The following is a 20,640-nucleotide window of genomic DNA, read 5'->3' on the forward strand; positions in this document are numbered from 1 at the left end:
GTCATCCTTGGCGATGACAGACTGTCACTCTGCCAGCAATCAAATGTTGATCCTTTTAAATTAGGGTTTCGAAGCTGGCAGTCCATGGTTGGGTTGGGGGCATTCACACACCTCACTACTGCAAAAGATGTTAAGAATCCAGGTAAAAGTACAAGTTGACCCTTGAGCAGCACGGGCGTTAATCTGTGTATAATTCATAGTCAATCCTTCGTATCCGCCGTTCTTCTGCATCCAATGATTCAACCAACCACAGACCGCGTAGTGCTGTAGTAGTTACTGTTGAAAAATATCCATGTATAAGTGAACCCACACGGTTCAAACCCACGTTGTTCAAGGGTCACCTTAATCCCTGATTGTGCTGCACGTTCACCCACCAGGAGAGGCTGTGCTGGAGGAAATGTGCCCACCCACCCTCCTTCCTCGCCCTAGGCTTTTGGTCAGCTACCCCAGAATCCAAAGGAAGTGAATTTCATCTTTGGAAAATGTCACCCAATTGGGAGGGGCTCCTGAATGAGAACACTCATTTATAAACTCCCCGGGCAGCTTTTTTTGCCCTTAATCTTTTGACTGTTGCTTAAATGGCAAGCTGCCCTTTTGTCCCTCTGCTGGAAAATTCAGGGTGGCTGTTTCTGCAGACGCCTATTCCTGGTGGGCTGCATGGCTCTTTTTTCCTGCAGTGAATGAGCGCTGGCTTCCCAGTCTTTAAGGCTCCCTGTTCGAGGTGATGCCCTCACCAGAAAAGCCTGGAATTTTAACCTGGAATGGAGGCCAAGTTTGCAGTGGGGTTTAGGCACGTCCAGCCACATCGTTTAAGACAACTAATTCCACCTCCCCCGCCACACCGTTTCCACCAAGGAGCGAGTCACACTTTAATGTTCACAGGGGGCTGGGGTGAGGGCCCAAGGGGCCAGGTGGAGGGGGCGGGTGGGGGGCTTGGGCAATGAGACTGAACACTTCGTGAAGTTCACCCTGCTACCCTCTGTAGGAGGTTCACGAGCAAGCATTTCCCCGGAGCACAGCCCCTTTGTCCGGGACACCCCAGCTCCAGGTGGGCTCTGAGAGGCCCGAGGAAGACTGGCCGGGCAGTCGTCTGTGACGGGCCCCGGAGAAAGTATGCCCATCTCCCCACTGGAAAAATAATTCCCATTCTTTCCTTAATCCACAGGCTGTGGCTGTAAATACCTGAGCATGCAAACATCTCCTTGGGGCTGGTGGGGATTAGGCCGAATCAGCTGGCCCACTGCACGTACAGAAATGAATAAACTAGGGCCCGGGGTGGAGAGTCACAGGTGACAGCGAGAGAGTGCGTCGAGGTCTGGCCACCGAGGGGCAGACCAGCCAGGCATCTGAGCAGGCCTTCGGAGGGCCCCGCCACGCCTCTCTCTTCTGCAGGCGGAACCACAGGAAGGCCCTGATGCTGATTCCGTGCATCTGCCTTCTCCCAACACCCCTCTACCATGAAAGTCCTCTGCTGGGAACTTTCCAAAGGACTCCGTCCTCAGAAGGAAGTTCCAGCTCTTTATCCTCCCCTTCCCCTGCTCTTTCCTGATGCCCTGATTTTCTCCTGAATGTCTCTGGACATTTGTTCTGGTATCACCCACAGACTGCTCACCCAGAGGCCCTCCCTCCCTTCCACCTGTGGCTCCAGCCCCACCTGTCTTCAAGCTAAAGTCCTAGCTCCAGTTCCGCTTCATTCGCGAGGACCTTCAGTCGTCAAACATTTGCTTATGTTGACTTATACCCCCTGCTCTGGTCCAAGGGTGTAGTCCGTGCCAGAGGCAGGCATACATGCTTATCGTGAGGCAGAGTGATGCACTGCAGCAGAGGAGGGTGGGTACCTAGCACCTAGTGCCTAGGACTAGAAGCGGGACATGATGCATGCTCTCTGATTGGGCGATGCAGAACCCCTAGGGGAGGGGAGGTGTACGGGTGAACAGTGAACGCACAGGCATGAGGCTTGCCGTGCTGGATTAGTTTGAGGACCGGTGAGAGGTTCTGTGTGGCTGTGGCTGGGGAGGGGAGGGTACGGAAGAGCCGGCTAGGAGGTCATTGCTTGGGGAGGAGAGGCTGGGCCTGGAGAGCTGTCGGAGGCAGGGTGGGCAAGCACCGCATACCAGCTGGATGTGGGAGATGAAGGGGGGGGCGACGCCCGGCTTTCAGGCCAGGGTATCTCCATGTGACTGCCTGTGGGGCAAAGGCCCTGCGAGCAGCGGGCTGAGCGGGCAGGGACAGCTCTGTGTCAGTGAGCCGCAGACGGGGCCCCAGCCTCACACAGGGTCTGGGATCCCCAACGGGGCCTCGCTGAGGTCAGCCCGGGCCTGGGGCTGGACAGAAGATGCTCTGGCCCGCTTCCCTGGGATGGCGCATGGTATTAGGTACCTCTGTCTGCTCCCTCTCCCTCGTCCAGGTCGGCTGTTTCCTGAAGACCCCGAGGTTCCCCATCTGGGTGGTGTGCAGTGAGAGCCACTTCAGCGTCCTCTTCAGCCTGCAGCTGGAGCTGCTGCAAGATTGGAGGACCGAGAGGCTCTTTGACCTGTACTACTATGACGGCCTGGCCAGCCAGCAGGAGCAGATCCGGCTGACCATCGGTACGCCGCCTCCCCGCCTGCCCTGTCCGTCCCCGGGGAGCCTCCAGACCGGTCGGGGACGCCGGCCTTAGCACACCCAGTCAGGGCAGTCAGAGAACAACGCAGACTGGGGGGGTCAGAGGGCGAGTGTGCACAGGTCCTCCTGCAGGAGGGGGCCGGAGCTGGGCCTTAAGGGTACTGATGGCCTTAAGGGTACAAGGTGAGGTTGAGACTACATAGCAGACAGTATCACGGCAACAAGTTTGGGTTTTATTCTCCAGGCAGTGGGGAGCCACGGAAGGTTTTGGAGCAGGGGAGTGGTGGGCTAAGACATGTTTTTAGAAAGAATTATTCTGGTAGCTGAAAGGGGGCAGGAGGGTGGGGTGGAGACTGGAGGTGGGAGGCCAGTGAGCAGGGACACCTGTGGTGTCCAGGTCAGAACTGATGGGCAGGAACCAGGGAGGGTCCAAATAAGAAGAGAAGAGGGTCAGGTACCGGAAGAGTCAGGTCCCAGGAGTAGGGTTGCTGGTGCTGACCTCGGGGTGAACGTGGGCTCCGGGCTGATGAGCGTGTGCCTCTCTCCCCGCCGCTCCCCAGACACCACCCAGACCGTCCCTGAGGACAGAGACAACGACCTCGTTCCTCCCCTGGAGCTGTGCATCAGAACCAAGTGAGTCAGGCCCATCTGTGGCTTTGGGGCCTTGCCTGAGTGGCTGGGAGGAGCAGTGGTTGGGAGTGGCCTGCAGGAAGGGGGGTGGGTTCCTGGATTGTCCCAACTAGGAGGGGTGTGGTGAGGGGCCGGTAGGACCCCTGCAGACTGCAAAGACACAGTGCTTGGGTTTGTCTGTATGTGGCATTTTGTGGTCACCATGGCCCAGGGAGACGTGTGCGACTGGTGAGATGCCGTGTCTTCAGATAGCTCCCCAAGATGCCCTGTGGCAGGGGGTGGAGGTGAGCTGGTGCCTCCTGAGAGCTCCCCTCATTCCAGGCAGCAGCTGCCAGGTGTGCTGAGTGCTGTTAGGCCCGCAGGAGGAAGAGCGAGTGAGGTTACCTGGTGGTGGCGGTGGAGCTCGGGCAGGATCGGAAGCGCGGCCAGGGTGTGCTCGGAGGTGGCTTCCTGGAGCAGCGACCCTCACGCGGGAGGAACAGCCCCCGTCCTTCTGCGGGTGCGGGTGCAGCCGTCTGAACACTGAGTGGAGGTGCCCCAGAGGCAGTGGGGTTGCCGGCGGGGGTCCTTGGCTCGTCTCACCCAGCCCTCAGTCTTTAAGGGAAACTGAGGCTCAGGCCAGGGGAGGCGGGTGAATAGGAGTTCTCTGACCAGGCCCCAGGGCTGGGGCAGCAACCGTCCCCCCAACCCCCACCCCGCGGACTGGCGGTTGTAGCCGTTGGGAATCATAAAGTCTTTGGGTGGTGACTTGGAGGCCTCAGGGTGCAGTGGGAGGGGCAGGCCTGGGGGAGGGAGGAGACCTGGATTCCAGTGGGGAAGCGTTAGAACTTGCCAGTGTGGTGAGCATGCGTTCTGGCGTTTGAATCCTGGCCTTGCTGCTTTCTGGCTGAGAGCCATTGGACCTCTCCTGTCTATACCTCACTTTGTCATCTGTAAAATGGGGGCAGTGGCCGTGCCTGGCTCACACGGCTGTTGTGAAGAGCGCCCTCGTTAACGTTGTCTCAGCCGCTCCTGACTCTCTGTGACCTCGGGCGGAACCTCTGTTTTCCTGTTTGTGAAATGGTGGGGTTTGGGGTGGAGGATGTAGGCCATGGCTGGGGCCCTGCGGCTCTGACCGCCTGCGATCCAGTGGGCTCCCCTGGAGTCTAGGGCCGCTGCCCACCCACGGGCAAGTGAGCCCTTGAATGGAGCCAAAGAGAGAAAGAGGACTCCACATACACAGTCGCCAGGGACTGTGTCCCCAGGGAGGGGACGTGGAGGAGACGTCGTGACATCTTCATTACCGCCCCACCCACGCGTCCACCTGCTCACCCATCCACCTGCCCGCCCACTGGGCCAGGGACGGAGCATTCCTGTGGGGTCACGTGCCAGCGTTTCTTTCATCGGGAGGATTAAAGGCACATGCAGGTCGCTTTCCTTTCATGTACAAAGGGCCACTCATTCAGAGTGATGAGAGAAGGGCTGCATGGGGGAAGGAGGTGACACCAGCCTTGGCACCTTCTGCAGGACGGGGTGGGAGGCCACAGGGCATCCTTCCTGCAGGAGGACCTGCCCAGCAGGGCTCTGGACCGCACCCTGGGCACAGGCTCCAGCCCCCCTCCGGACCCCTGGGACCCCTCGCTGAAGTCCTGCATCTGTCTCTGTGCCCCTCCCAGGGGTGGCCCACCGCCCCAGACCTCTGCATCTGCCCCCGTCTGGAGTAACTCCTCTTTCCCCAAGAATGCTTCTGCTGCAGGACTCGACTCACCAGGCACCTCCCAGGGGCCTGGAGATTGGGCTCAGCCCTAATTGGCAAGTGCTTGAGAATGACTTGGGGCTCTGGTCTGTCAGGGAGCTCAGTCCAGAGACATCTGAGTGTGAACGTGGGCCCGGAGCACCTCTTCTTCTTCTGTGAGCTGTCCCTTCTCCCAAAACCTACCCCTGTCCCCGGGGCCATGTGCCATGAAATGCACCAGCGAAATGACGGCATGTGAAATGATCTGCAGAGGCTGCACACAACAGGAAGCGAGCCCTCGGCCTGGGGCAGGCGGTCCAGTCTGAGTCCCTGCCCTGCCCTTGTCTGTCCCTGCTCACTGTCGCGGGAGGAGCTTGGGCAGGGTTGAGCCTTGGCCTCTCCTCCAGCAGTGCTTCCTAGTCCTCGTCACAGATAGCAAATCATCGTACTGCGGCAACACAAAGGGTTAGGGACAAGTGGCTTGGGGACTCTGGTTGACCCAGACTCTGCCCAGTGCCCTGATGGCTGAGGGGATCAATGGTCCAGCACGTCTGTATTTGTCTATGGCCGCCCACTGGGAAGATTTGCTAGAGCATATGATCATCAGGGTTCAGCGGGCATCCCCGCTGGAGGGTGTGGTAAAACACAGATTGCTGGGTCCCACCCCTGGGGCTTCTGGCTCAGTAGGTCTGGGATGAGGCCTGAGAATCTGCATTTGTCAAGAGTTCCCCGGTGCTCCTGGTGCTGCTGTTCTGGGACGGCACTGTGAGAACTGAAGTTCTGGTGGCTGCTGAAGGCGGTGCCTACCTCTCCCTCACCCTCCCTGGCTGCCTTGTGAGAGTCAGATGTCAGGTGAGGTGCTGACCCTCCAGCATCTGGTCTGCTGTAACATACCAGACCAGGGGTACTTTCTTCCTGGCTCCACTGGCTGCCCCCTGCCCGCCCCCCCCCAATCAGGTCTGTTGGCTCGGTCCATCTGGGCAGTTAACACGGTGAGACTTTTCCCAGCATCATTCCCGGAAAGCTGAATGGGTGAGTGAATAGCGGGAACGCAGGGTTTTTCCCCCTCTGTACCCATCAGATAACATACTCCACTGTAATGGGAAACAACAGGCCCAGCCTCCTGGAATCCTGTTCCGAGGGGTTGGATTACAAAGGCTTTGCGTATTGTTTTCATCCCAGATTCTCAAACAGCTCAAAGGGAGAAACTTGGGAAAGTAGCCTTCAAGGTCAGTGAGACCCGCTAAAGCTGGGGCCCTGCCTCTTAGGGGATAAGTCCTGCTGCCTTGACAGGAAGGGCATATGGCCCGAGCTCAGGTCATTTCCAAGGCCAGTCAGAGTCCAAGCACCCGCTGAAAGGCAGCCGAGCACTCATGGCAGGGTAGGCCAACCTGCGGGCTGGCGGGGTTTCCCTCTCATCACTTCAACCTCATGGAACCCCTGGACTGGACTCCATGGAAGAAACAGCTGGATAAGACGCGCTTCTTGCTCTCAGAGTTCACAGTCAAATAGAGGTCAAGTTCAGAATCAACTCTGTTCTAATCCAGGGAGAGATGCACCACCTGCCCTCAAAACCACCTCTGTTGCCCCATAAGAACCTCTGACATTCACGCTAACCCACACGGAGCATGCCACCCACATCCCTGGCCACCTGGCCACCTGCTTGGGATCCACAGAAAGGCCCTTGGACACCGCCCGATATGGCCCTTCCTTCTACAGATGGGGTCGCCGGAGTGGAGGTCTGACGCCAGGCCACACCTCGAGTCGAGCAGTTCAGGGCCTGGAGCTTAGGCCGGTGCTATCCCAGTCCAGTGGAAGGTCACTGAGCAGGCAGTGTGACTTCCTGCCACCTGGCTTTGTTGCCACGGTGACATTGCACAAGACCAGACTGCCAGTTTGGCCTTTGGAGAAGAGCATCCTAACTTGAACCATCCCCGGGCCCCGTGCTGTCTCCACTCTCTGGTGTGACGCACACCTAGACCTCAGAGAAGCTCCTGTTACCTTCGCTTGTGTCTGTCCCCCAGCCTCCTCCCTCCTCTGTTCTCTAACCATCTCAGCAAAGAAAAAAAAAAAAAAAAGACTCATTTATGGTCGTTTCCAAAGAAGACACACACAGTGACCTCTCTCAAGCTTCCAGCCTCGCTAGAATGGGAGTAAATGAAAGGGTTGTCACCAGGCCAGAGAAAAGAGGAAAGAACTCATAACCGGGGCCTGGGCCTGGGCGACAGATGTTTCTGTTTGGAGGCTCAGACAAAAAATGGAAAATGTCATTTCAGCTGGGAACGGTGCCTTTGAGGGGCTGGAGCCGAGCGCCTGCCTCCCTCACCTGTGCACCCGCTCGCCCGAGGCGTCTGCTCCAGCCTTCACGCCTCTGCTGACACCCTTCTTGCTTAGATGCCCTCTTCACAGTGCCTCTCCCCCATTGAGGGAGGGCTCCTGAGTGCTCCCACTGCCCAGCCCCCTCTTGTGCCTGCAGCCCACACGCACAGCCACCCCTGGTCTTGTTCATGGCACATGCAACGCCACTATGCAGAGCGGAGCAGCCAGCAGGAGTCTGGAGACCCCAGCTGCGTCGTGGCTCTGCTGCCGTCACGTGGCACGACCTCTGGAAGGGCTGGCTCTGTCTGGACCTCAGTTTCCCCATCTGTCGGTTGGGTAAAACGATGCCTTCCCTGAGCTGTTATGAGGTCGAGAGGAGATGTAGAAGCATTCCCTCTCCTTTGGAGACCTCAGGGGTCTCACAGGCAAGTGGGGGGAGGAGGAAGAATGGGAGGAGGCAGAGGGGAAGGGACGAGAGAGCGGAGGTGGGCGATGGACAGGGCTCGGTGACCACCGGGGTCAAAGGGGAGGGAGAGTGAAGTGTGATGAAGACTCAGGTTTTCCCTCTGGTGCCTGGGCTTGAGGAGGGGCAGGGCGTGTACAGGGGGTGTGTTCACTCAGCAGCATCCCTGGGAGCCCAACACAGAGCTAGAGGTCATTGAGGGGATGGAGGCAAGTGAGACCAGCTCTGCCCTTTAGGGGCTCACAGTCTAGCAGGAGAGGGAGACCCCATGACAGCATGGCCGGGGAGAGCCTGACAGCAGTGCTGAGGGAGGATGCTTCCGGAGGGAGGGATCCTGGATCTGACCCTGAAGGAGGAGGGGTGGAGAGGGAGGATGGTTCTTCCAGGTGGAGGGCGCAGCACCAGCCAGGTTCGCAGGTGAGAGACAGCCTTGGGGCTCATTCTGTAGTTGCCCTGACTGCCAGCAGCTGACGCGTAGGACAGGACACTTGCGCACACGGTACTTGTCTGGAAATCCAAAGTGAGTAAGAGAAGAGCTTGGGTGTATTTCTACTGGTCAGCTCTGGTGGCTTTAAAACCAGGCCTGCCCTCTTCTCCTTGCTGATACAGCAAAACATCATGTTCAAAATCTGTGAAGTCAGGTAACTGCTGCTCTGATGCAGTGATGGCTGCTGGGGAAGAAAGGGATTCAGTCGTGGGCAAGAGATGGGCCTGCCCATGACGCTGAGCTGATCTCAGCTCTGGGGACCACGGCATCTTCACTGAGCTCAACCCCGAAGCTGGTGGTTCTCAACTGGGGGCAGTTTTGCACCCCGGGGGATATTTGGCAAAGTCTGGGGACATTTTTGGTTGTCACTCGTTTGCGGGAGGGTGCCAGATGTCCTACAATGCACAAGACAGCCCTCCCCGCCCCCCACCCAACAGAATTATCCAGACCAAAATGTCTGCTGTGCCCAGGTTGAGGAACGCTGCTCTAAACTCTCACACCCTCAGCCTCCTCTACATCAGCATAGATGAGTGAGCCTTGACGGCACCTCTGCACTCAGAAAGCGGTCCATTCCATCCCTCCCCTTTCTCTATCAGCCCCTAATTGCATATGCAGAGTTCTTTTTCATCCTTGTAACGGATCCATAGACTTTCAGAACTGTTCCTACGGGGGGAACCATTCATCCCCTAAATAAGCACAGTATCCCAGCATTGCAGCCCTTTCAAAACGTCTCTGCTTTGATTTCCTCTTGTGGTTGTGAACTGCTGCTTTCTGTGTTTCTAATACTCTCCCTGCCTCAGCACCTGTAGTCCAGGATTGGGTAGGTTAGTTACCTCTGTGAAAAGCCTCACAGGTAGCATAAACCTCCCAGCCTGACCTTAGGACTCGGTGACTGTTGGTGTGACCTGGGCTCTAGCAGCAGATGAATATGACTCACCCCTGCACTGAGGCAAAACCCTATTTTGTCACATTGGGAGCTCACAGGAGGAACTTCTGTCTGCCTGTCAGTATGGGCAGAGGAGGGCGATAAGGGAAGGGCCTTGGGGGCCAGGCTGAGGGTGGATCTTATAGGGATACAGGAAGTCTGGTCTGTTTCTGACTCTTCCCCCTTCTTCTCTCCATGACTGGAGGCAGGAATCCAAACTGGTCTGGGCAGTAGTTTGGCCTTTGCAAACCTGCATCCCTGGTGCCTGTCTGGAGCCAGGCTGTGGGTGGGAATGTTACTCCCCTCTCTTCCTTCCATCTGCCACCCCTGGATGTCTGGATTCAGGATGTGTCCCTAGTGTCTAAGATTTTGATAGGAAACTTACAGAGGCTGATACTCCTCTACAAATCTTAACAGGACAGTAAGTCCCCTACATATGAACGAGTTCCATTCCAAGAGCGCATTCTTTAAGTCCAGCGAAGTTAGCCTAGGTGCCCAACTAACACAGTCGACTATATAGTATTGTACTGTAATAGGTTTATAATACTTTGCATACAAATAATACATAAAAAACAGATACAAAAATAAAGAAAACATTTTTAAGCTTACAGTACAATACCTTGAAAAGTACAGTAGTGCAGTACAACAGCTGGCACACGGGGCTGGCATCGAGTGAACAGGCAAGACGAGTTACTGACTGGAGGAGGGAGAGGAGGTGGGAGATGGTAGAGCTGAAGGATCGTCAGCAATAGGAGACGGAGGGCAAGCTGCAGTTACACTCACGCCTGACGTGGATGGAACGCACGTTTGCATCTTTGAAAGTTCGCAACTTGAAGGTTCATATGTAGGGGACTTACTGTAAAAGCTTTTTAATGATGTGTTTCAAAACTGCAACAATGATGAACAGCAAGAAAACTGAAAACCTTAGAATCACTAAGGCTTTGTCTTATGTTGCTGCAGGTTGCTAAAGTGCTGTTAACCCAGTAGATGCTGTAGGTCCACCTACTCCCTTGGAACCTGTGGTTATCTCAATGCCTTCCCAGCTTGCCTTACCTCCCGAACCTGCTCAGTTGTGCAAGTCAGAGCTGCATGTGTCTTCCCTACCAGCTGAACCTATATTGGCTACCCTGAGACATCATCAGGGTCCAGCACCAAAAGTGCAGGCAGTGGGCACTCACCACCAAGGAGCAGCCTGAATTCTCCCGGGGTTGCCAAGTTGTCTCCGGATACCTACCATCCCAGTATCTCTCCTTCGAGCAGTGATGAATGCTATGATGCTGATGGATTCCATCAAAGTGGCTCAACCCCAAAACGTCTAATAGATTCCTCTAGATCTGCCTCAGTGCTGACACACAGGAAGCAGTCTAAAGCACCCAGGTTCCAAAGAATCACTTAATTCTTCCACATCCAGTGGAACAAGTGATGCTGAGCATGTCGATGCACATGATATGACTGATGATAAAGCAGAGGCAGGGTCCATGGATGAGCACGAGAGGTTATCACACATTTCTTATCACAGGTTAGGCTTGGAATGGATCTTACTAAGGTAGTTCTTCCAAAAATTACTCTTGAGAGAAGGCCCCTTCCAGAAATATATGCAAACTTTTTGCACATCCAGACCTGCCTCTGAGTATCTGTGAGCAGAAGGATCCCAGGGACCAAATGGTTCAGGTGGTCATATGGTAGCTCTCAGACTTTCGTGCAGGAAGCAAAGGATCAGTTGCCAAAAAGCCACACAACTGCATTTTGGGTGAGACCTTGCAGCCTCATGAGGCACTGCCAAATGACACTGAAGAGAACAGAGAGCTAGTTTTAGAGGGACTCATTTCTTGAAACAGTATAACATTCGTGGCTGAGCAACTTTTCCATCATCCACCCATCTCAGCCTTTTTTGCTGAGCGTTTTAACGAGACGATGCAATCCGGCATTCATATATGGACCAGATGAAAATTTCTTGGGATGTTGATTGGCGTGCACAACATAGGGCAGGGCTGTGCCTTGTGTCTAGACTATGACAACTGTTACATTCTCACATTCCCCGGTGGTTATGGAAGGCTTGTCCTTACAGCGCCGTGGGTGGAGCTAGGAAGAGAACGCACATATCAATTGTTCCAAAACGAGCTATATGCAAATATTGTCTCCCATGCTACTCCTGCACAGAATTACCACTAAGATTTTTTCTTCTCCAAATGACAGATCTTTTTGCTCACTTGAAGGGAAACGGAATGGTGTAAAATATGCAAAATTCTCAACAGGGGGTCTTACAGTCTTTACAGAGACCAAGAAGTTGCTGGTAATGAGGAGGAAAGTAGGTTGGAAAAACAGAGTATGAATCCCACTGCCTCTGCAAGGCTGTCTCTCTCGACCTAAAAATCAGAGACGTTGAGGTGGCCATTGAAGCAAGGCACAAGCGAGAAGAAAGACAAAGAGCAGAAGCCTGAGGAAGGAATAGAGAGAAATTCAGTGGAGGTCTAGGTTATTCATGATGATGGAGAACATTGGCTTTATGGCAAACCACTACTGAAACTTTGTGATGCTTCTAAGCATTAGATTGGGAAATGCAACAGCCTTACTTTGGGAGAACCTGTTCACTCCCTTCTTGCAGCAGGTCCAATCTCAGGGATACAGGCAGACCTCAGAGATATTGTGGGTTCGTTCCAGACCAGTGCAGTAAAGCAAGTCATACAAATTTTTGGTTTCCCAATGCATATGAGAGTTATGTTTACACTATCCTGTAGTCTGTCAAGCATGCAATAGCATTATGTCTAAAAAGCAATGTACACATCTTAATTAGAAAATACTTTATTGCTAAAAATGCTGTCATCTGACCCTTCAGTGAGTTGTAATCTGTCTGTGATAATAACATCAAAGATCACTGATCACCATAACAAATTTAATAATAATGGAAAAGTTTGAACTGCTTCGAGAATTACTCAGATGTGACACAGAGACACAGAACAAATGCTGTTGGAAAAATGGCACCGATAGACTTGCTTGACACAGGGTTGCCATAAACCTTCAGTGTGTAAAAAAAAAAAAAACAACACAGTATCTGTGAAGAGCGATAAAGCGAAGCCCAATAAAATGAGGTCTGCCTGTACTGGACTTTGCAACGCAGATGTACAAGTAAAGTAAAAGCATCCCCTGTTTTCCTCCCCTGTGGCAGTTACAATTATGACTTCAGTCCTGAAGAAAAACTTCAGGTTTTAAAAATGTCTGCTCCCTCCCCAAACCCCACACCCTGGGAAGCGTTTCTAAACCCCAGTCTCAGAGTCTGTGCTCCAGTACTGCTGTTGACGCGTGCAACAGCTGTTTCCTAGTTTGTATAATCTTAGGATGTACGTCTATGTATAATACGCCTAATGACAGATTTTTCAGAAATATTCCATCGGCTATAAATGATTCCTCTGAGTTGTTTTAGAAAACTAGTTCCATGTATTAAAATCAAGTGCTGGTCTCACCTGTAATAACTTTAATTTTGGAATTGAACTATTATTAAATTGTGTCTAAGCCTGGACTCCTGTTTAATTATACTCAGTGCTTCTTAAGGCTTCATAAAGTAAGTTTTTAAAAAGGCAAATCAGTGCTTTACTGAACCGCTCACAGCCCTTCACTAGCAGTTCTTAAAGCAAAGCCCAGAATCCTTGCAAGGCCTCCCGGGTCCCGTGTGGTACCACTCCCGCTGGCTCCCTATGCCCTATGCCTACCTTTCTGGGCTCTGGCAACTGGACCTCCTTCCGTGCCTTGAACCCTCCAGGATGTCTCCATATCTAGGTCTTCCCATGTGCCTTTAAAGTGCCACCGTCAGGCACCCCTGGAAAGTGGCTGGATTCAGATGCGTGTAGATCGTGCACCTCATTTGAGGGGTTTAGGTGTGTTTGTTTTGTAGGGGCCTGGTGTGTAGGCTTGTCTGTGAGTGTGGAGGGGTGAGGTGGGCATGTTGGAACCTGAAATCCTCGAAGGCCCGGAGAGAGCAATTCCCGTGAGTGAGGACAAGAGCTGGCTCCTGTGTGGGCCCCTGCAGCTCTAACTCTTTCTCTGTTCCTCTGCTCTTAGGTGGAAGGGGGCATCAGTGAACTGGAACGGCTCAGACCCCATCCTGTGACCCTCCATGTGGGTGAGCCCCATGGCTTCAGCACACATCACTGGGGGTGACGGCTGAGCCCTGGGCCTCAGGGACAAGTCTGGGCCAGCACTGCTGCAGAAGCGTCCAGAACCTCCCTGCCTCTTCCATGAAGGGCCTGCCCAGGACTGTGCTATGGACCCAGAGTGCTGCTGTGCAGCCCCTCCCAGCTGAGCGGTGACTGCCAAGGCCTGGAAGGAGGCTGGTGGGGCCTCTGCTGCCTTTTCTATGCATCCCTCCCTCGCTCCCTGTGGGGCCGGCCCCTTGCCAAGCCTCTGATATGGTCGGCCCGGGACCCTGGGCACTCGTTATTTCTGATGGTTGGCTTTCTATAAAACAGGAGTCAAACCCATGCTGAGGGCCGAACCTCATTTGTTCTGTTGCCGCAAAGGAAGCATGAGGTCTGACCGGCTCATGGCTGGGGCGGAGATGGTGATCGGTGGAGGGGCCCCAGAGCCCCGGAGACCTGTGGGCTAAGTCCTCACCTAATGAGGGTCTCTGCAGGCGAACCATGCCCTCTGGCCCACTGGTGTCCCTGGCGGGGCCTCTGGTTTGACCTGGCTTCTGTGGATCAGCCCCAGGTCTAAGGCACCAGGCTCCAAAAGCTGTGCAGACCAGGAGAAACTCAGGCTCCCTGAGAGCCCATCTCGGGGCCGACCTGGATCTCTGCGAGGCCCCATGAGGACGGTCATGTGGACCTGGAGGGTAGGCTACAACTGGCCAAGCAGATACGGGGAAAAGAACCTTTCAGGGAGGGACCTCTTGGCCAGGGAGGACAACGAGGTCAGGATGAGAAGAGGGACTGAGTGTGGTCCCCCGTGTGGCTGCAGCGGGGCGTGTGCAGAGAGAACTGGCTGAACTGCTCCAGTGGGCAGAGCCTGTGGAGACCCTCGCATTCCATACTGAGAGTAAGATAGGTGGGAAGAGGGAAATCTCCATAATCACTTGTGAAGGGAAAATTGTACTCAAAGCCTCCTTTGTTCCAACAATTTATATCCAATGGATTCCAAAAAGGAATATGAGCAAGTATAGAAACACAATGGGAGGCTGGTGAAGAAGAAAGACCAGAGAGAGAGTTTTGTCAAAATCAGAAGCTGGGGGCCCCTCTGCAGTGGCTCCCAACGATGGACTGAGCGAGGGCGCCCAGTGGTAGGGCACGGCCTCCAGGAACCTCTATCACCTGTCTCTCCACGCGGGAGTCAGGAGCCACATCATGGCGGAGCCACGTCCAGGGCCCACCCTGCTATGCCCCTTGGGTGCTTGGCTGGGACTCTGAGTGGGGCCTGCAGAGGTGGGTGTTTACACGTGGTGACCGGGGCACGCACTCCTCTGCCATGTGCCCTGACACAGGGAGAATCATAGACACTGGACGGCAGCCAGTCCCCAGCCTCCGTGTGCCCCCTTGGGCTCAGGATACAAGCAGTTCGGGGGCCGTGCTCCCCGGCAGTGCTGGCTAAAGGGAGACTCCCTCCTCTTTAAGGGCCAGGCATGCAGGGGGCAAAGCTGGTATTTGGTGGTGACAACTAAAGAGCCTGTTTTGTGCTCTCGTGAGCTGGGTAAGAAGAGCAGTGGCCGGACTATGGGTCTTTGGGGAGCGGCAGGGAAGATCTGGCAGGGAGTGCTTTGTCCAGGCTGTGCACGGCCCCCGTGAAGTTTGCTATGTAAACTCCAGTGGCCATTCACAGCAGGCGTCCAGCAGAAATGCTTCCTATATGTCCCTGAAATGTTTATGCGTTTGTTTTCCTTGGCCAGGATCAGGCCTCTCCAGCTGAGCGACCGGGTAGAGGAAGTCGGTTTCCCTGCAGTGGCCTTGTTTATCAGCCTGGGAAGGAAAAGTGTGTCTTTTCAATAAAACACTTAACCTCCTGACCAGGGTGCCATGGGCGGAGCTGGAGAAATCAAAATATTCCCAGCGTTGCTTGGGAAGACCAGTTCCAACAAATTACAAAAGCACTTTTCTAGAAGCCGAGACATAGGTACACGTGCAGCATGACGTCCCTTGCCTGGGACTTTCTGGAAAGGAAGATGAGCGAAGCCCAGCACCGCCCTCTCCCAGGTCCACAAGTCAGAATGAGCCCATGGTACCGCTGCCAAACCTACCAGAATGAAATGCAGGCGCTGCTTCCTCACACATGGTGCTCCCCTTCTGGGCTGCGTGGTTTTCTAAGGAGACTGAGGGTAGTCTTCAGAGGGCCCATAGCCCGCCCCGCCCCCAAATTAAATTAAAATCTCTGTGTACATGTACATTTGTGTAATTTTCTGGGGAGAGAGTCTATAATCCACCTCATGGCCTTGATCTTGGAACAACACCCCTGTCTTTTCCCCCAGAAGGTTAAGAACCATATCCTAGGGTCGAGTGGCCTGTCAAAGACTGAACCTGGGCTTGACTGCACTCTCTCTCTGGCCGCCTCATGCACGGGGGAGCCGGTTTATTGAACGTGCAGACCTCAGCGGGAAGTGAGCAGGAAGCAGCTTTATTCTTTCTTATTGCAGGTGGCTTATCCGTGGGTTCTGCATCGGCGGATGCTGAGGGCCCAACTGTGGGATTTGAGCATCCTCGGAATTTGGTATCCTTGGTGCATCCTGGAACCAATCCCCCTTGGAGACCGAGGGACGTCTGTATTTCCCTTTGGATTCTCTTTCTCTCAATTATTCGTTTCTTTGTCTCTGGATGAAAGGGTAGGCCAATTCCACTGCTCTTGCGGCAGTGTGACCGGAAGTTGCTGACGGCAACACCTAACTCCACTCTCATCACTGGAAAGATCCTCCTCCCCCTGTTCTTGTGGGGGACCTCCCACCCATAGGGGTCTCTCCTGAGTCAGGTGACTCGTCCCCAAGCTGGTGCTGATGGAGGCTCCCAGCACCTGCCCCCATCCAGCTTCCGGTGGAGTCAACCTCCCTCCTTCCCCTTTTAAAAAGACGGGAGTCTTCCTTCCGCAGGCTCCACGTTTGAACAAGCAAAGCACCGACACGTCTTTGCCCCTCCAATTCTGGAAGTCAGACCTTCCCACCTCAGGCTGCCTGTCTGCCCAGCCACCCATCGGGAGCAGTGACATGTCCTCGTCCCCAGGTGGGAGTCAGGGACCATCCCACACTGCAGGGCACACATGGCAGGCTTTCGAGGAGTTTCCTTGAAGCCTCCCTCGCTTGGCTTAAGGAGAGGAGATGCTCCACTAGGAGGCGGTGGGGAAGGGGATCGCAGCACACGGATGCCTCTCTCCAAGGAAGCTCTCACCAGCTGCTGGCCTCTTCCACTGCCAGCCCAGTGCTTCCTCACCTTCTCGCGAGGCTAGAGGGCGTGATGGGTGCGCCAACCTTGGCAGGACCATTTCCACCCTTCTCTGTAAGTTCTACATGGTTGCAGCACAGGTAAGAAGAAGAGTTTCCAGTAGAGCTGTGAGAATTCCCTGGGGGCCAGGGCTGGGACAGGGCTCGGAGGGGCGTTTGGGGAAATCCTAAGGTAGGGTTGCGTCCAGACTCCACCTGACTGCTCCCCAGGGTCTCCGTGTCTGAGCCGGAAGGGAAGGCAGGGGCGGGGGCTGGGGCCTAACCCATGGGAGGCACTGCTGGTGGAAGAGGGGGCAGCAGTGGGCCCAGGCTTCTGGGAGGGCCGGGAGCGGTGAGCAAGTCTTGGAAGCTCTGCCCTGGAGCTTGCGATTTTGTGGGGTGACAGTTTGGAAACTCAGAAGTCTTCCCCATAATGAAGAGGTACTGCCGTGTAGACACAAGGGAAGAAGCTGCATCGGGACCAGACGGCCTGAGTTTAGTCCTGACTCACCACTTCCTGCCTGTGTAGCCATGAGCACTTGACATAAGCTCTCTGGACCTCAGTTTCCTCATCAGCAAAATGAAATCCCCCCCCCCGCCCCCCACAACAAGTCCGTAATGAGGATGAGGTGAGTCCATACAGTGTGAGCACGGGGAATAGGGCCTGCACATCACAAGGACTTGGTAAGTGTTGGCTCTTAATATTTCCAGCGTGGGCTAGAAGAGGCTCCTCGGTGCAGCGTCTAACCTGGACCTTGAAGGGTTTCGACAAGTGGAGAATTGGATGGAAGTTCATTCCAGCTGAAAGGAACGGTGAGGGCCGAGAGACCATCAAAGTCCAGGATGTCTTTTTGTCTCATCGGGGGGGGGGGCGACCCGAGAGTGGGAGGATGAGGACAGGAGGCAGAGTTGGTGAAGGACTTAGACGGTGGGCCCTGAGGCTGGGACGTTTTCTCCGGAGACAAGGCCTGCTCAGAGCTTTCCTTTAGACCTTTCTCCTTGGCAGGGGAGCGGGTGTGCAGCAGAGGCAGGGGGCACAGCGAGGGGCTACTGTGCCGCTCCCAGGGAGGACAGTACTAGTGGAGAGGCAAGGAGGGGATGGAGGCGACGCATGCTGATGACCTTTGCTACCAGAGGCCCCATGGACCATCCTCACTGGCCACTGATTCCTTTCGGGATCCTGACACTTGCAGGAGGCGAGGAGGCTGCCAAGTCCTTTTGCAGGTATTTCTCTCCACCCACCAGAGTCCTCCTCACTCCCTAATCACGCCCTAATCCTCACGGGGCTGTGGGAGCTGGAATTACCAGGCAAAAATGCCAGGCATTTGCGATAATGGGGATTGCTTAATGCAGGACGAGGGGTGGGCTTGGCGGTGGGGGGAGTGGGTGGCAGGCAGGTGGCCCTGGGCTTGGGGCGTACCCCGCCAGCGCCCACACGTTGCTGGGGATGCTGCTCTGGCAGATCCGCTCTGCACGACACAGGAAGCAGTACCCCGCCGAGGCTGGGCGCTCAGTCTGCCTTCCCGCCCCCCCTTCCAGGCCATTTCAGTGTCGTGGTGCTTCATCCCACTGTCCGGCCCACATTCCCACATCCTGTTCCTCAGGAAGTCACTGAAAGCCCTCTCTTTACAGATGGGGAAACTGACCAGATAGCAGTCTGTAGTTAAGAGCCCTCCTAGGACGTTTCTCCTTCACGGGGGGCTCTTGGAGACCAGACCACCGGCGTGGTCTTTGGATGGAAGGGAATACATCTGAGGGGGAGGCCGTGGGGTGGGGGGATGATTCTAACCACCTCTAATCCCATCTCCGACTCTACCTTCTCCAGCTCCGTGCACTCCCCACCCCAGACCATAGCAGCTGCTTCCCTGGTGAGCCCCTCACTGCCAGAGGCCTTCACAGCTGCTCTTTGCTGCACCTGGGTCCCTGCCCTCCAGCTCCCCATGTTCGTCTGTCAAATACTACCTATCCCTCAAGGTCTGTCTCTAAGGGCCCTCCTCTAGGAAGCCCTCCTAGATTACCTGGCTGAGTGCCCTTGATCAGGTCCTCTCTCACAAGCCCAGCTCCCAGTGAGTGGGTGCCGGTCACACAGCTACCGGTTTCCCCCTTTACTGTGTGTGTGTGTGTGTGTGTGTGTATCAGGGGCCACCTGGTCTTCCCTCTCTCCCTCGTCCCCGCCACCAACCGGTACCAGTCCCATCATGGGGAGATGAAACTCAAGGTCCCTTCCCCTCTTTGAAGAAGCCCCTTCAGGCCTACATCTGGCCCCTCCCTTCACCCCCTGCCCCACCTCCGGGCGTAAAGCCCCAGTCACTGGGTGTCTGACTGGGGAGGTGCTGCCTGAGGTCTCTAAACCGTTGAGTTGGCTGTCGTTTTGAGATTAAACCTGGCGCCTTTCCTGTGGCCTCTGATAAGGGTGATCCTGGGTGCTTATCTGGCAAGTCCTGTTTTAAGGCCTGCTGACATCTGCGAGGCTCAGCAAAGTCTTACCTCCCTGTGGAGTGGAGCCCTGGGGGATAAGTGCCTACCTCCCCTTCCCCATCTCCTTGTGCCCTGCTGGGGCACCCAGGGTAGGCACTCTCAGGGCACTGGGGACACTGGGCCCTGCCCCCTCTGCCTCAGCCCTCCCCTGCCCTAGCACAGGGGCCAAAACTGAGCGGGTGCTATTAATAATTACACGAGGACAATTGTGTCAACGGACTGCGCTGTGTGTGGGAACCTTAGTCTAAGGAAGGATTGTTCCATTATTGATTGATCTCCTGGCACCCTATTCTCCAAACTCCTGGGCTCAGATCCTTCCTGGATTTTACTGGGGGCATAGGGCTCAGAGGAGGGAACTTGTATGGATGGGAGCAGTTAGGCAGGCTTCTTGGAGAGGGAGGATTGAAGCCTGACCCTGAAGGAGGGTAGGGAAGCAGGAGGGGCAGAGGCACTCCAGGCGGGATGGGCGGGGACAGAGCTGCCAGGGGAGGGGCCTGGGGAGTCTGGGGTGCCAGGAAGATGGAGCATATTAGGGCTGGATCCTGAAGGGCTTTGCATGTCAAGCAAAGGAGCTTGAGCTGCCTCTGTGAGCCCTGGGGAGCCATGGGGGGTTTCAGAGCAGGGCTGTTTTAGAAGACTCAGACTGCAACAGTGTGGAGGGCGGCTCAGAGAAAAGATGCCAACTTCCGAGCTAGGGCCACGGAGAGGAGGAGTAGGTGGGCGATACCCTGCATTTTAGTGATTGAGCCTGGGGAGCAAGGTGGGACCCCATGGGCCTGGAGTCAAGGCCCCTCTCTCCCCTGCTTCCTGGAAGGCAGATCTCGGCCTTGAGTAACCATTCCCTCTGTGTGCTCCCCCGTCGGCACTGGCGGCTGCAGCTCTCCCGGGAACAGTCTTTGCAAAACATCCCTACCTCCTGATGAAGGCTTCCTCAGTCTCCTGCCTTGGCAAAACGTGAAGGAGGGGGCCTCAATGCGAGGAAGTGCCCGAGCCTTTGTTCTGGCCCCAGCCACGGCTAGACCCACTGCCCATTGTTTTTAAAGCTGTTGGTGACCTTGGGACCAGCTGGCTCCCTTGGGCCTGGCCACCTCCAAGTGCACATGGAAGACAGCCAGTCTGGCAGGATGGTTCTCAGCCCCTCGGTGGCCTTGGGGGGGACCTCTGCCATGGGGGTGCCTCGGGGCCCCATTTGTGTTCTCAGAGTCTGAAAGCCCCAGCTCTGGCCATCTGGGATGTTGGTGGGCATTCTGGAAACTGCTCATCTCTTGAGGACCAGGAATTTCTCAGGAAGGCAAAGAGAGCTCCCAGTCCCTGGTCCCAGGTTCATGCTTCCTCCACATCTGCTGCTGTCGGGGCCCTGGCTCTCCTGAACCTGTAGGTCAGAAGGCCCAAGTCTATGCACCTACTGTTCTCTCTCCAGGTTTTGGGGATCCTTGCTGCACCCACCATGAGGTGTGAGCTGTGAGAAAGGGGCCTGGACAGCTTGACTATTTGGGTTTAGATCTTAGCTCCAACGTCTCAGTTGCGTCACCTAAGTTACAAAACAAGCAGACAAAATTAAAACTTGTCTGAACCTCAGATTCCCTACCTGTAAAATGGGAATAATCATACCCCGTGCCTCTGAAGGTTG

The 20,640-nt window shown here is 55.2% G+C and overlaps 1 protein-coding gene and 1 pseudogene across 4 annotated transcripts in view; both read left to right on the plus strand.

Annotated features, from left to right (window-relative positions):
- MINDY4 (MINDY lysine 48 deubiquitinase 4) overlaps positions 1 to 15,611 on the plus strand; it is a 164,388-nt gene extending 148,777 nt beyond the window's left edge. For 2 of the 3 annotated variants that reach the window (XM_081243855.1, XM_081243857.1), the window contains 3 exons: positions 2,408 to 2,588; positions 3,165 to 3,237; positions 13,199 to 15,611. In XM_081243855.1, the coding sequence (XP_081099981.1) occupies positions 2,408 to 2,588; positions 3,165 to 3,237; positions 13,199 to 13,247 (303 nt within the window). In that variant the 3' untranslated portion in view covers positions 13,248 to 15,611. Of the gene's footprint in view, positions 1 to 2,407; positions 2,589 to 3,164; positions 3,238 to 10,102; positions 10,197 to 13,198 lie in introns of those variants that run through there. The other variant, XM_081243856.1, reaches the window with a different exon arrangement.
- LOC308622770 (oxysterol-binding protein-related protein 9-like) lies at positions 10,174 to 11,816 on the plus strand (annotated as a pseudogene). Its single transcript has 2 exons — positions 10,174 to 11,269; positions 11,804 to 11,816. The product of its transcript is annotated as an oxysterol-binding protein-related protein 9-like (transcript).
- Positions 15,612 to 20,640: the final 5,029 nt, after the last annotated feature.

Source organism: Mesoplodon bidens, assembly GCF_964165515.1.
Source record: "Mesoplodon bidens genome assembly, chromosome: 9".
NCBI classification, from domain to species: Eukaryota; Metazoa; Chordata; class Mammalia; order Artiodactyla; family Ziphiidae; genus Mesoplodon; species Mesoplodon bidens.